The sequence below is a fragment of the Mesoplodon mirus genome, assembly GCF_964341445.2.
Source record: "Mesoplodon mirus genome assembly, chromosome: 3".
Lineage (NCBI taxonomy): Eukaryota > Metazoa > Chordata > Mammalia > Artiodactyla > Ziphiidae > Mesoplodon > Mesoplodon mirus.
In genome coordinates this window covers 31626316-31640580 of record NC_138978.1, presented here as the reverse complement: position 1 = coordinate 31640580, position 14265 = coordinate 31626316, and the positions used below count along the sequence as shown (strand labels likewise).

At 37.3% G+C, this 14265-nt stretch overlaps 1 protein-coding gene across 9 annotated transcripts in view; it reads right to left on the bottom strand.

Annotated features, from left to right (window-relative positions):
• The window catches only part of ZMYM4 (zinc finger MYM-type containing 4), a 181361-nt gene that overhangs the window by 17560 nt on the left and 149536 nt on the right, over positions 1-14265 (bottom strand). For all 9 annotated transcript variants that reach the window (XM_082613599.1, XM_082613598.1, XM_082613601.1 and 6 more), the window contains 4 exons: positions 13707-13886; positions 12952-13046; positions 1979-2147; positions 1702-1797 (listed from right to left, as the gene is read on the bottom strand). In XM_082613599.1, coding sequence (XP_082469725.1) covers positions 1702-1797; positions 1979-2147; positions 12952-13046; positions 13707-13886 — 540 coding nt within the window. The remainder of the gene's footprint in view (positions 1-1701; positions 1798-1978; positions 2148-12951; positions 13047-13706; positions 13887-14265) is intronic.

The following is a 14265-nucleotide window of genomic DNA, read 5'->3' as shown; positions in this document are numbered from 1 at the left end:
AGAATGCTGTTTAACTTTCTTTAAAGTCATATTTATTTGAATAAGGAACACTTCAAATAACATATAACTTCATGCCTTTGAAAATGCCAGAAAATATAGTATGTGCTCAGCCACAAAAGTGAAAAGGTTCAGGGGACTCAGGTGAACAGCAGAAAAGAAAAGAGGGCAGATGGGGGCAGATCATGGTAAGCCTCATATATTACATTAAGAGTTTGAAGACAACTAAGAACTGAATTAGTTTTAGGCAGGAGAGTTATCTAATTTGACTTGTAGAGATCTTACTTCAACAGACTGGTCCACACTGTGGGATGAGTTGAAACACTCTTTCTAGTTATTGCTTTTCTGCATTTAGAAAACACTGCATGTCTCCAAAGATACACTTGAACTCCCCTGAGTTGGTTTTGCAAATTGAAATAGGTGATTCATGAGGGCAAGGACCATGTCTTATCTTTTCACCTGAGTGCCTACAACCATGCCTGATACATAACAGGTATATTCAGTAAGTATTTTTTTGGATGAATGAGTAGCTGAAATGAGTAGGCATCCCCTGTGGCTATTGCATTTAGGCTTGGTGGTCTAATACAATAGTACTTCTCCATTTTCACTACCCCTCCTTTTTTCTTTCTTTTTTAAATTTTTATTTTTTTAAATTGAAGTACAGTTGACTTACATATCCACTGTTTCGTTTGTTTATTTTTTGGCCACGCTGTGCAGCATGCAGGATCTTAGTTCCCCAGTAGGGGACTGAACCTGTGCCCCCTGCTTTGGGAGAACGGAGTCTTAACTACTGGACCACCAAGGAAGTCCCTACCCTTCCTTCTTTCTTAGAAATGTTGTGGCTCAAACTGGAAGGTGAAAGGCATAGTAAACCCCCATAACAGGAGTATATTTATATCACTCTGGAGCAGAGAGATTATACTTGATCTGTGGGAACTCAATGAGTCAGTCACAGACCACAGCAGCAACTAACTGCTCCAATAATGAGGGTAGACTGAGGCAAAGCCAAGAGTGCATGCAATCACCCAGGTATTAGGGAGAAGATATAGTTGGAAAGGGACAAAAAAATCTAGTTACAAGGACATACTCATTCATTCCTGCCCCATCTCATCCCACAAAGATTGTATAAGTATCTTATATACAACACAGATAATAAAAAGGCAAAATACAAACTGAAAACAAAGTTTAGAATAGAACAACCAGGGAAAAAAGAAAGCTAATGATTAGGGTTCTAAAATTATACAGTGTTGCTCTGTTTGAACTGTTTATTGGGTTCCAAAGTTCTTGGCACCAAAAATGAAACCTGCAAACATGGTAAATCATATACAGCTCCTTGATAGGAAAAATTCTTACAGTAACAGCAAGGTTTTTCCAGGTATTCTTCTTAACAACAACAACAACAAAAAAGTGTTACACTGGGTTCCACACTGGTTATTCTACAAATATAGGGCTCAAGAAGACAGATTTGAGTTACTTGCATAGTGTTAGGAAAAGAAACAAAATTCCTTATATTTGCATAAGAAACTCATGATCAGAAGATACAACCTTACCTTTATAACAAGCTCTTTAAAATTGGGAGTAGATATTAATTTCTCTTTTTAAACATAAACTTCAAATTTTAAATAATTTTAAATATTCCATTTATAAATTTAAAATCAACAATAATATTACAAGCAATTCAGATCACAAGGAGAGAAGTTTTACCTCTACAGCCTGGCTCTGAAGATTCTTGAGAGAGTGCATGGTCTTGAGCACTTCCTAAAGGGTCAGAACACGGGCTAGATGAGGCATGTTCAACTCCTGACAAAGAAAGAAAAATTAATGAGAATAAACAAAGATGGGGAAAAAAATTAAGTAAAGCCAAAATCAAAGTTTTATGGGATTTCTGACCTACTATTTATCCCTTTTGAGTAGAGTTATAACTTTATCTGTATTCCTCCCACCCCCTAAATCGAGACACAAATTCATGCCATGTATTTACCACATTTCAGATCCCCCTGCTCTTCCTTGGCATTTTTCCACTGAACCCAGTTCTTCCAGGCATTTACCCCATACATGTATTTCAGCGTCATCCCAGACACTGAGCACCCTTGAAAGGCTCCTTGAATAAGACTCCTGGGCTCCACAGACACTATAGACTTCTTCCGTCCCTGTAAGAATTCCAAAAATTTACAGAATATAAAATTTAGTTTCAGAGCTTTAACAATCGGGATTCTCAAAGACAGAATGGGCATAAATTTACAGAAAATGCAATTTAGTATTAGATCCCAAAGATTCAGACTTCTTAGAGCTAGAAAGAGCTTTAGAAGTCATCTAATCCAATCCATATGAGAAAAGAAAAAAAGAGAAAATGGAAGTGTAGAAGGTAATATTTTAATAATCACTAACATTTGAGTATTTACTATGTTCCGGATGCTGGACCCACCCAATGAGGTATGAATAATAGTTATTACCACTCAGGTCTATTTAATGGAACGTACGAATAGATGGCTCTAAAAGAAGCCTTAATAAATTCTCTAACTACAATGGAATTCAGCCAGAAATCGGTAATGAAATAATGTTAGAAAAATCCTTAAAACTTAGAAATTAAAAAACACATGTTAAGAAACCACAAATACAATTAGAGAATATTTTGAACTTAAGTAAAAATGAAAACAAAACGTATCAAACTTTATGTAATAGTGCTAAAGCAGTGCTTGTAAGGGCATTTACAGTATTAAAATGCTTCTATGAGAAGTGAAAGAAGTCTAAAATCAATAATCTAGCCTCTCTGTTAAGAAACTAGAAAAAAGGCTTCATTAAAACCCAAAGTAAGGAAATAATCAAAATAAGAGCAAAAATCAAAAAAAAAAAAAAAGATAAAGGAAAAATCAATAAAATGAAGAGCTGGTACTTTTAGAAGGTTAAAAAAACCTGATAATTCTCTAGCTAGAATGATCAGGGATAAAAGAAAAAAGACACAAATTATCAACACCTGACCCCACACATATAAAAAGAATAATAAGAGAAAACTGTGAACGTCATTATGACAATAAACTAGACAGCTTAGATAAATTGAACAAATTTCTTGAAAGATACAAACTAACAAAGCTTGCTCTAGAAGAAATAGATAACCTAAGTAGCTAGAGAAATTCAATTCATATTTTAAAACTTACCCATAAGAAATAATCCAGACCCAGATGGCTTCACTGTTGAAGTCTACCCAAGAATTAAAGTAATTATATAAACTGTATTTCAGAAAATAGAAGAGGAGGAACTAACTCACTTACGTTACTATTATCCTGACAGCAAGGCCAGATAAAGTCATCACTAGAAAACAGATCAATAGCTCTTTTAAACTGAGACACTTAAAACCTTAACAAATATTAGCAAACTGAATCCAGCAACATATAGAAGAATAAAAACATCAAAAGAAAGTAGTGCTCATCCCATAAATGAAAGGTTAGTTTATAATTTAAAAAATTAATGTATTTCACCACTTTAAAAGACTCAGAAAAGAAAAACCAGATGATCATCTCAAGAGATCACCTGACAAAGTTCAAAACACAATCAAAAACACTCTGAGCAATTAGAAATAGAAGAGAACTTCCTGAACTTTTAGAGGTCATCTATGAGAAACATATAGGTAACATCATACTCAATATTGTAAGGCTGAATACCTCCCTAAAATTGGGAAGAGGCATGAAGGTCTGCACTCATTACTTATATTAAACATTGTACTAAAGATCCTTGTTAATGCAATAAATCAAAAAAAGAAAGAAAGTGCACTAAGATTGTAAAGGAAAAAGTGAAACTGCCTTCACTTACAGATAATATGATTGTGTAGGCAGAAAATCCTAAGGATTTCAGTTGAGCAAAATCACCATATATAAAATCAATATACAAAACCATTTCTATTTCTATGTCAATGAAGAACACTAGAAAAGGAAATTTAAAAATAATGCTATTCACAACAGGATCAAAAATATATTAAAATACTTATTAGATAAATCTGACAAAGTATAAGACTTGTAAAATGAAAAATACAAAACACTGTTGGGAGAAATTAAGATAACCTGAATAAAGGTGAAAGATACCATCCTTATGGATTGGATGGCTCAAAGTTGCTAGGATGTCAATTCTCTGCAAATTGATCCATGGATTAAGAACAGCCCCAATCAAAATTTCAGCAGACTTTTTTGTAAAAATTGACAAGCTGATTCTAAAATGTGTATGGAAATTCAAACAAAACCTTTGAAAAAGATGAACAAAGATGGAAGACCTACACTCCTATTTCAAGACTCACTGTAAAGCTACATTAATCAAGTCAGTTGGTACTGGTATAAAAATAGACATGTGTATCAATGGAACAGAATAGTTTCAGAAACAGACCAAGACATATATGGTCAGTTGACTTTAACAAAAGTGCCAATGTAACCGAAGGGGGAAAGACAGCATTTACAAAAGTGGTACTGGAACAACTGTATATCCATACACACAAAAAAATGAAATGTGATGCCTTAACTTATACATAAAAATTATCTCAAAATGGATCACAGAAAACATAAAAGAAAATTATAAAACTAGGAGAAAATGTAAGAGAAAATCTTAATTACCATAGTGAAGTTAAGCATTTTTAGATGGGATAATAAAAAGCACAAATTATAAAAGAATAAAAACTGATAAAGTGGACTTCTCAAAAGTAAAAAGTTCTGTCCTGGTGTGGGTAACCAAGATGGCAGAGTAGGAGGACCCTGAGCTCCCCACCTCCCATGGGCACACCAAAATTATTACTATGTACAGAGCAACTTTCCATAAAAATGACCTGAAGACTAGCAGAAAAGATCTTCTACAGCTAAAGATATAAAGGAACTACAAGATGGGTAGAAAGGGGCAAAGACATGGTATAATCAAGACCCACACCACCAGGTTAAGTGACACACAAGTGGGAAGATAATCACAATTGCAGATGTTCTCCCCAAGAAGTGAGAGGTCTGAGCCCCATATAGGGCTCCCCAGTCCAGGGCTCCTGCACTGGGAAGATAAACCTCCAGAACACTTGGTTTTGAAGGCCAGCGGGGCTTGTTTTCAGGAGAGCCAGAGGGCTGTAGGAAACAAGAAACTCCCACTCTCAAAGGGTACACACAAAATCTCACATGATCTGAGACCCAGGGCAAAAGCAGTAATTTGAAAGGAGCCTGAGTCAGACCCACCTGATTTTAGAGAGCCTCCCAGAGAGTCAAGAGGAAACTGGGACTCACCCTGGGGACATAGATGCTGGCGGTAGCCATTTTGGGGAGCTCACTCTACAATGAGAATACTGCTGCTAGCAAGCACCATTTTGGACTCCTCCCACTAAATGAGAACTGGAACCAGCCTGCCCACCAGCCAGTTGCCACCAATCCTGGGACGCTTCAGGCCAAGAAGCTAGCCAGGTGGGGACACAGCCCCAAACACCAGCAAGTTTGCTGCCTTAGGCTCCCATGAACCCCCAGCCACCCTGAACAAGGCTCTGCCCACCAGTGGATAGGCACTAGTCCCAGGACCTCCTGGGCCCTGGCCTTTCCCACCAGCAGGCTGACACCAACTCTAGGATCATCAGGGCCCCACAGCCAGAGATCCTCAGGAGCAGGCTCTTCCCACCAGTGGACCAACACTAGCCCCACGATACCATGGGACCCAGACCAATATATCCACAAGCCAATACCAGCTTCAGGAACCAGGTCCCCCAGCTAGAGACCCTGGGACCCAGCTCTGCGCACCAATGGAACAGAACTAGTCCCAGGATACAGCCTCACCCACCAGTGGTTGGCACCAGCCCTGGGATCCCATGAGCCCTGGCCCTGCCCACTAGAGAGCAGACACTAGCCCCTGGGTATACCACAGCCCTATAGCCACCTGTGTCAGGACCCAGCCTGTAACCCAGTGGGTCAAAACCAGGCCGAGAACACCCACCCTCCACCCAGTCCCACCCACCAGCAGGACAGCACTAGCCTGGGAACTCCTCAGGGCTCTGCAGCCAGCTGCCTCATGACCTGGCCCTGCCCACCAGTGGGCCAGCACCAGGACCAGAACTCCCCGGGCTGCAGCCAACCACACCAGAGCCAGAGGCCTCTGCATTAGGCAGGGCCTGGCAATCAACCAGTCTGGGACTTTCTGGTCCCAGCATGCCCACAGTAGTCAGCCACGCTGACCACACTCACCAGCACGCCCACAGTAGTCAGCCTGTCATAAGGGCCCATGCAGTGCATATACAGGGCACCCCTAGAGCATACAGCTCTGGTGAATAGAGGGGAGTCTGCTGCCCAGCCCCATAGAATGTCTCTTACATAAGGTCACTTATCTAAGATTGGTAAATGGAACCAACCTATGAAATACATAGAAATAAAAACAAAGAACTAGGCAAGATAAAGCAACAGAGGAATATGTTCCAAAGGGAAGCATTCTACCCAATAAGACTGCAAGGTAATGACTGTAAAGATGCTCAAAGAACTCAGGAGAAGAATGAACACAGTGAGACATTAGAAGTTTCTAACAGAGTTAGAAAATATAATGAACAAGCAAACAGAGCCAAAAAATACAATAATTGCAATAAAAGGAATTAACAGTAGGTTAGCTGATACAGAGGAACAGATCAGCAAACTGGAAGACAGTGTAGTCAAAATCATTCTCAAACTGAAGAGAAAAAAGAAAAAGAATTTTAAAAAATGAGGACAGTTCAAGAGAACTCTGAGACAACTTCAAGTGTACTAACATTTGCATTGTAGAGGTCCTGGAGGAAGGGAGCATGGACGGAGCAGAGGACGTATTTGAAGACATAATAGCTGAACATGACCCTAATCTGGGAAAGGAACCAGACATCCAAGTCCAAGAAGTACAGAAAGTCCCAAACAGACTCAATCCAAAGATTTCCGCTCAAAGACATATTATAATTAAAATAGCAAACATTAAGGATAAAGAGAGAATTTAAAAGCATCAAAGGAAAAGCAACTAGTTACGTTAAAGGAAAATCCCATAAGACTATCAGCTGATTTTTCAGCAGAAATTCTGCAGGCCAGAAGGGACTGGCACCATATATGTAAAGTGATGAAAGGGAAAAAACCTACAACGAAGAATACTATACCCAGCAAGCCTTTCATTCAGATTTGATAGAGAGATTAAGAGTTTTTTTACAGACAAGCAAAGTTAAAATAATTCAGAACAACAAAACCAGGTTTATAAGAAATGTTAAAGGGAATTCTCTAAGCAGAAAAGAAAAAGTAACTAGAAAAATGAAAATTAAAAAAGGAAAAATTTCACTGGTAAAGACAAACATACAGTAAAGATAGTAGATCAGTACTATCTACTAGAAAGATTAAGACAAAAGTAGTAAAATTATCTATATCCATAATAAGTAGTAATGAATACACAAACCAAAAAACGTAAAATATGATGTCAGAAACATTAAATGTGGGGAGAGTAAAAATTCAGGGTTGGTAAAATGTATTCAAAATTAAGAGATCAGCACTTAAAATAATCATGTATAAACATAAATAGACTGGTATACATAAACCTCATGGTAACAACAAACCAAAAATCAGTAATAGATATACACACAAAAAAGAGAAAGGAACCCCAAAATAACACTAAAGATAGTCACCAAATCACAGGCGATGAGAGCAAAACAATGAGGAACAAAAAAGAGCTACAAAAACAACCACAAAGCAATTAACAAAATGGCAATAAGTACATACCTATCAATAATTACTTTACATGTAAATGGACTAAATACTCCAATAAAAAGACACAGGGTGGCTAAATTGATACAAAAACAAGACCCTTAGTGCTGCCTAAAAGAGACTCACATCAAATCTAAAGGCACACAAAGACTGAATGTGAGAGGATAGGAAAGGTGCACCTAAATACATAAAGCAAACATTGACAGATATAAAGGGAGAAATGGACAGTAACACAACAAGAGTACGGGACTTTAAAACCTCGCTTACATCAATGGACAGAGATAAATAAAGAAAATAAGTAAGGAAACACTGGCCATAAATGACACATTACAAGAGATGGATTTAATAGCTATATACAGAATAAACACACACACACATATGTTTGTGTGTGTGTGTGTGTGTGTGTCTATATATATATATATATATATATATATATATATATATATATATATATGTAATATTTCACCCAAAAGCAGCAGAATACACATTCTTTTCAAGTTCATGTGGAACATTCTCTATATCACTTGCTAGGCCACAAAACAAGTCTCAGTAAATTTAAGAAAAGTAAAATCATATCAAGCATCTTTTCCAACCACAATGCTATGAGACTAGAAACCAAATACACGAAAAAACTGTAAAAAACACACAGCACAGAAGACTAAACAATATGTTACTAAACAACCAATGGGTCACCAAAGAAATTAAAGAGGAAATCAAGATATACCTGGAGACCAATGAAAATGAAGACAATTATCCAAAATCTATGGAATACAGCAAAAGCAGTTCTAAGAGGTAAGTTTATAGTGACAAGCCTACTTAAGGAAACAAGAAAAATCTCAAATAAACAACCTAACCTTATACCCTAAGGGAAATAGAAAAAGAAAACCGAAAGTTGGTAAAGGAAAGAAATCATAAAGATCAGAGCAAAAATAAACTAGAGGGCCTCCCTGGTGGCGCAGTGGTTGAGAGTCCGCCTGCCGATGCAGGGGATGCGGGTTCGTGCCCCGGTCTGGGAGGATCCCATGTGCCGCGGAGCGGCTGGGCCCGTGGGCCGTGGCCGCTGGGCCTGCGCGTCCGGAGCCTGTGCTCCGCGGCGGGAGAGGCCACAGCAGTGAGAGGCCCGCATACCGCAAAAAAAATAAAAATAAAAAAAATAAAAATAAACTAGAGACTAAAAAGCAATAGAAAAGATCAATGAAACCAAGAGCTGATCTTTTTAAAAGATAAGCAAAGTGGATAAACCTTCAGCTGGACTCATCAAGGAAAAAAGAAAGGTACAAATAAATTTTTTAAAAAAATGAGAAGAGAGAAGTTACAACAAACAACACAGAAATGTAAAGGATCTTAAGAGATTACTATGAACAATTATACACCAAAAGAACCACCTAGAAGAAATGGACAAATTTTAGAAATGTACACTCTCCTAAGACTGACTCAGAAATACACAGAAAATATGAACAGACCAATTACTAGTAATGAAATTGAATCAGTAATCATAAAACTCCCAACAAACAAAAATCTAGGACCAGATGGCTTCACAGATGAAGTTGACCAAACATTTAGAGAAGAGTTAATACCTATCCTTCTCAAACTATTACAAAAAATAGCAGAGAAAGCAACACTTACGAATTCATTCTACAAGGCCAGTATCACTCTGATACCAAAAGCAGATGACCATAAAAGAAGACAATTACAGGCCAATACCACCGATGAACATACATACAAAAATCCTCAACAAAATATCAGCATACCAAATTCAACAATACATTACAAGGATCACACACCATGAGCAAGTGGGATTTATCCCAGGGATGCAAAGAATAATTTGGTATTTGCAAACCAATGTGATACATCACATTAACAAACTGAAGAATAAAAGTCATATGATCATCTCAATAGATGCAAAAAAAGCCTTTGACAAAATTCAACATTCATTTATGATAAAAATTCTCCACAAAATGGCTATAGCGGGAACACACCCCAATGTAATAAAGGCCATATATGACAGACCCACAGCTAACATCATATCTAATGATGAAAAACTGAAACAATCTCCTCTAAGATCAGGAATAAGACAAGGGTGCCCATTCTGCCACTTTTATTCAACATGGTATTGGAAGTCCCAGCCACAGCAATCAGAGAAGAAAAAGAAATAAAAGGAATCCAAATTGGAAAGGAAGAAAACTGTCACTGTTTGCAGATAACACCATACTATACATAGGAAATCCTAAAGACACCACCAAAAAGTTATGAGAACTCACCAATAAATTCAGTTAAGTTGCATGATACAAAATATACAAAATCTGTTGCATTTCTATACACTAACAACAAACTGTCAGAGAAATTTTAAAAACAATCCTGTTTACAATCACATTAAAAAGAATAAAATACCTAGGAATAAATCTAACAAAGGAGGTAAAAGACCCGACTCAGAAAACTATAAGACACTGATGAAGGAAACTGAAGATTAAACAAACAAATGGAAAAATATACCATTCTTGTGAATTAGAAGAATATTGTCAAAATAACCATACTATCCAAGGCAAACTACAGATTCAATGCAATAAAATCAAAACACCAATGGCATTTTTCACAGAACTAGAACAAATCATTCTAAAATTCATTAGGAAACATAAAACACCCAGAATAGCCAAAACAACCTTGAGAAAGGAGGACAAAGCTAGAGGTATCATACTCCCTGATTTCAAACTATGCTAAAAACTACAGTAATCAAAACAGTATGGTAGTGCCACAAAAACATACACACAGATCAATGGAACAGAATATATAGCCCAGACAAACCTATGCTTATATGGTCAATTAATCTATGACAAAAGAGGCAAGACTATATTGTACGATGAAGAAAAGACTGACTCTTCAGTAAACAGCATTGGGAAAAGTGGACAGCTACATGGAAAAGAATGAAACTGGACCACTTTTTCATACCATATACAAAATTAAACTGAAAATGGATTAAAGACAAATGTAAGACCTGAAACCATGAAAGTCCTAGAGGAAAACACAGGCAGGAAACTTTGACATCGGTTTTAGTAATATTTTTTGGGTCTGTCCCCTCATGTAAAGACAACCAAAGCAAAAATAAACAAATGGGACCACATCAAACTAAAAAGATTTTGCATAGCAAAGGAAACCCTCAACAAAATGTAAAGGCAACCTACTGAATGGGACAGGATATTTCCAAATTATATATCTGGAAACAGGTTAATATCTAAAATGTATAAATAACTCAATATCCAACAAACAAACAAACAAACAAAAAATGGAATTAAAAAATGGGCAGAGGATCTGAAGAGCCATTTTCCCAAAAGGGACATACAGATTGCCAACAGACATACAGAAAGATGCTCCATCCACATCACTAATCACCAGGGAAATGCAAGTCAAAACCACAGTGAAATATCACCGCACACCTGTCAGAATGACTACAATGAAAGGGACAAGAGATATCAAGTGTTGGCAATGATGTGTAAAAAGGGGAACACTCATGCACTGTTGGTGGGAATGTAAATTGGTACAGCCATTGTGGAAAACAGTATGGCGCTTCCTCAAAAATTAAACATAGAACTACCATTTGATCCAGCAATTCCACTTCTGGGTATTTTTTACCCAAAGAAAACAAAAACACTAATTCAAAAAGATATATATGCACCCCTAAGTCCACTGCAGCATTACTGACAACAGCCAAGATATGGAAACAACCTAAGTGTCCTAGATGAATGAATAAAGATGATGTGGTACACACACACATACACACACACACACACACACACACAGTTACATACAATGGAATTATTACTCAACCACAAAAAAGAATGAAATCTTGCCATTTGTGACAGCAGGGATGGACCTAGAGGGTATTATGGTAAGTGAAACAAATCAGACAGAGAAAGACAAATACTATATGATTTCACTTAGATCTGGAATCTAAAAAACAAATGAACAAACAATAAAACAGAAACAGAATTATAGATACAGAGAATAAACAAGTGGTTCTCACAGGGGAGGGGGTTGGGGGATGAGAGACATAGGTGAGGGAGATTAAGAGGTACAAACTTCCAGTCACGAAGTAAATGAGTCATGGTTATGTTATGAAATGTACAGTGTGGGGAATACAATCACACAATTATAATTATGTAATATCTTTGTATGTTGACATATTGTAACTAGACTTATCCTAGTGAACATTTTGAAATATGTAGAAATGTTGAATCAGTATGTGGTGCTCCAAGAACTAACAAAGTATTGTTGGTCAATTATATTTCAGAAACAAACAAACAAATTCTTAGAAAAAGAGATCAGATTTGTGGCTACCAGAAGCAGGGAGTAGGGGGAGGAAGACTGGATGAAGGTAGTCAAAAGGCGTAAATTTCCAGTTTGAGTAAGTACTAGGGGTATAACGTACAACATGATATATATAATGAACACTGCTCTGTGCTATATATGCAAGTTGTGAAGAGAGTAAATCCTAAGAGTTCTCATAGTAAGAAAAAAAGTTTTTTTAGTTTAATTTTTTATCTATATGAGATGATGAATGTTTACGATCTTACTGTGGTATTCATTTCATGATGTATGTAAGGCAAATCATTATGCTCTACACCTTAAACTTAGTCCTGTTATGTCAATTATATCTCAATAAAACTGGAAGAAAATAAATAAATGAACCATGCAAATAGGGAAATAGTTGTTTTTCACTATTAAGAAAATAAAAATGAAGTCACAGAATAGGAGGAAAAGTCGTATTTGACAAAAGAATTATATCCATAATAAAAAACACAACTCAATAAGATGACAACTAACCCAATTTAAAAAAAAAAATGTGCAGGGCTTCCCTGGTGGCGCAGTGGTTGAGAGTCCGCCTGCCGATGCAGGGGACACGGGTTCGTGCCCCGGTCTGGGAAGATCCCACATGCCGCGGAGCGGCTGGGCCCATGAGCCATGGCTGCTGAGCCTGTGCATCCGGAGCCTGTGCTCCGCAACGGGAGAGGCCACAACAGTGAGAGGCCCGCATACCGCAAAAGAAAAAAATAATAAAAGAGGAAAGTGTGTAACAACGATTATAAAAAACAAACAGAAAAATCCTTTGATTATAGAAACAAAATAAAAAGTCCCTCCTGAAGAAATATAAAATAAAAGATATGGCTTTTGACTTCAAAAAAACAAAAACAAAAGGACAAAAACACAAGCTTGGAAAACAACAAAGAAAAGAAAATGCTAGAAAAATTAAGCTACTGCTTACTCTTCGTCTGGGCTGGGGGAAGCCATCTCTGTGTCGTCTTCTTGTTCGGGAACGTGCCTGGATTCCCTGTCCTTTATTCAGTGGGTCAAAGGATTCTATGATAACCAAGAGAAAGCATAACGTGAGATAAATCACTCACAGACTTAAATAAACACTTAGGGTGAAGGAGGAAATATCAGGTAATCATCACTATATTCATTATTTTGTTTATGATAAAATATGGACTTTACTTATATACATAAGAAAACAAGGAGATACAGCATGTATAAAAACTTTATTATCTCGCAAAAAAAAAAGGTGGGGGGAGCTTCCCTGGTGGCGCAGTGGTTGAGAGTCCGCCTGCCAATGCAGGGGATACGGGTTCGTGCCCCAGTCCGGGAAGATCCCACATGATGCGGAGCGGCTGGGCCCGTGAGCCATGGCCGCTGGGCCTGCGCATCTGGAGCCTGTGCTCCACAACGGGAGAGGCCACAACAGTAAGAAGCCCGTGTACCGCAAAATAAAAAAAAAAAAAACTTTATTAACAATCAAGAAAAACCCCTATATGATTACTGTGGGAAACTTAAAAACAACAACAACAAAAACAAATTAATCCCTTATAAAGAACAATATGGTATGAATTAATACCTTCAAAGGCAGGGACCACGTGTGCCCTAGATAGTTATCATACATTATAACTGCTTCATTATGCCAATTCAGAGTTGTACCAATCTTCTAATAAAGGACTTTCAACAGACAGGTTACACTGCACAAACCTGATGGAAAATCTGCTTCCAGATCCTGTTCAGTTTCCCCTTTTGAGAACTGCTTCACTTCTAAATCAGCCTCTTGCACAGTATTTGACTTTAAGGCATAATGATTTAATTCTTCCTCCCAGCTATGTGGAGTAGATACTGCCTCTGATTCAAGATCACCACTGTAAGTACTTCCTTGGTCTGAAATATGCAGAAAAACAAACAAGCTCTCAAAATGAGATAAGACGCTTGACATACTCAGAAACCTCTCTGAAACCCTAAATACCAAAAAGTCAGGTATGGTTGCTGGACAATTCCACAGGTACACTCAAGAATGAAGTAACTGTTCACCAATATCACAGAACTAGATTTATATTCTTGGTACATACTTTAGAGCATTATTTCAATTAATCCTTAAAATCAATATCTGAGGTAGTTTTTATTAGTCTCTTTACAAATTAGCACAAAATCATAGATGTCTGATGCCCCCTACAAACAGCTAAAATTGCAAATATTAAATCCAAGGATGCTAATACTTTATGGGTTTGTATCACTAACAGAGGATAATATTTCTAAGATT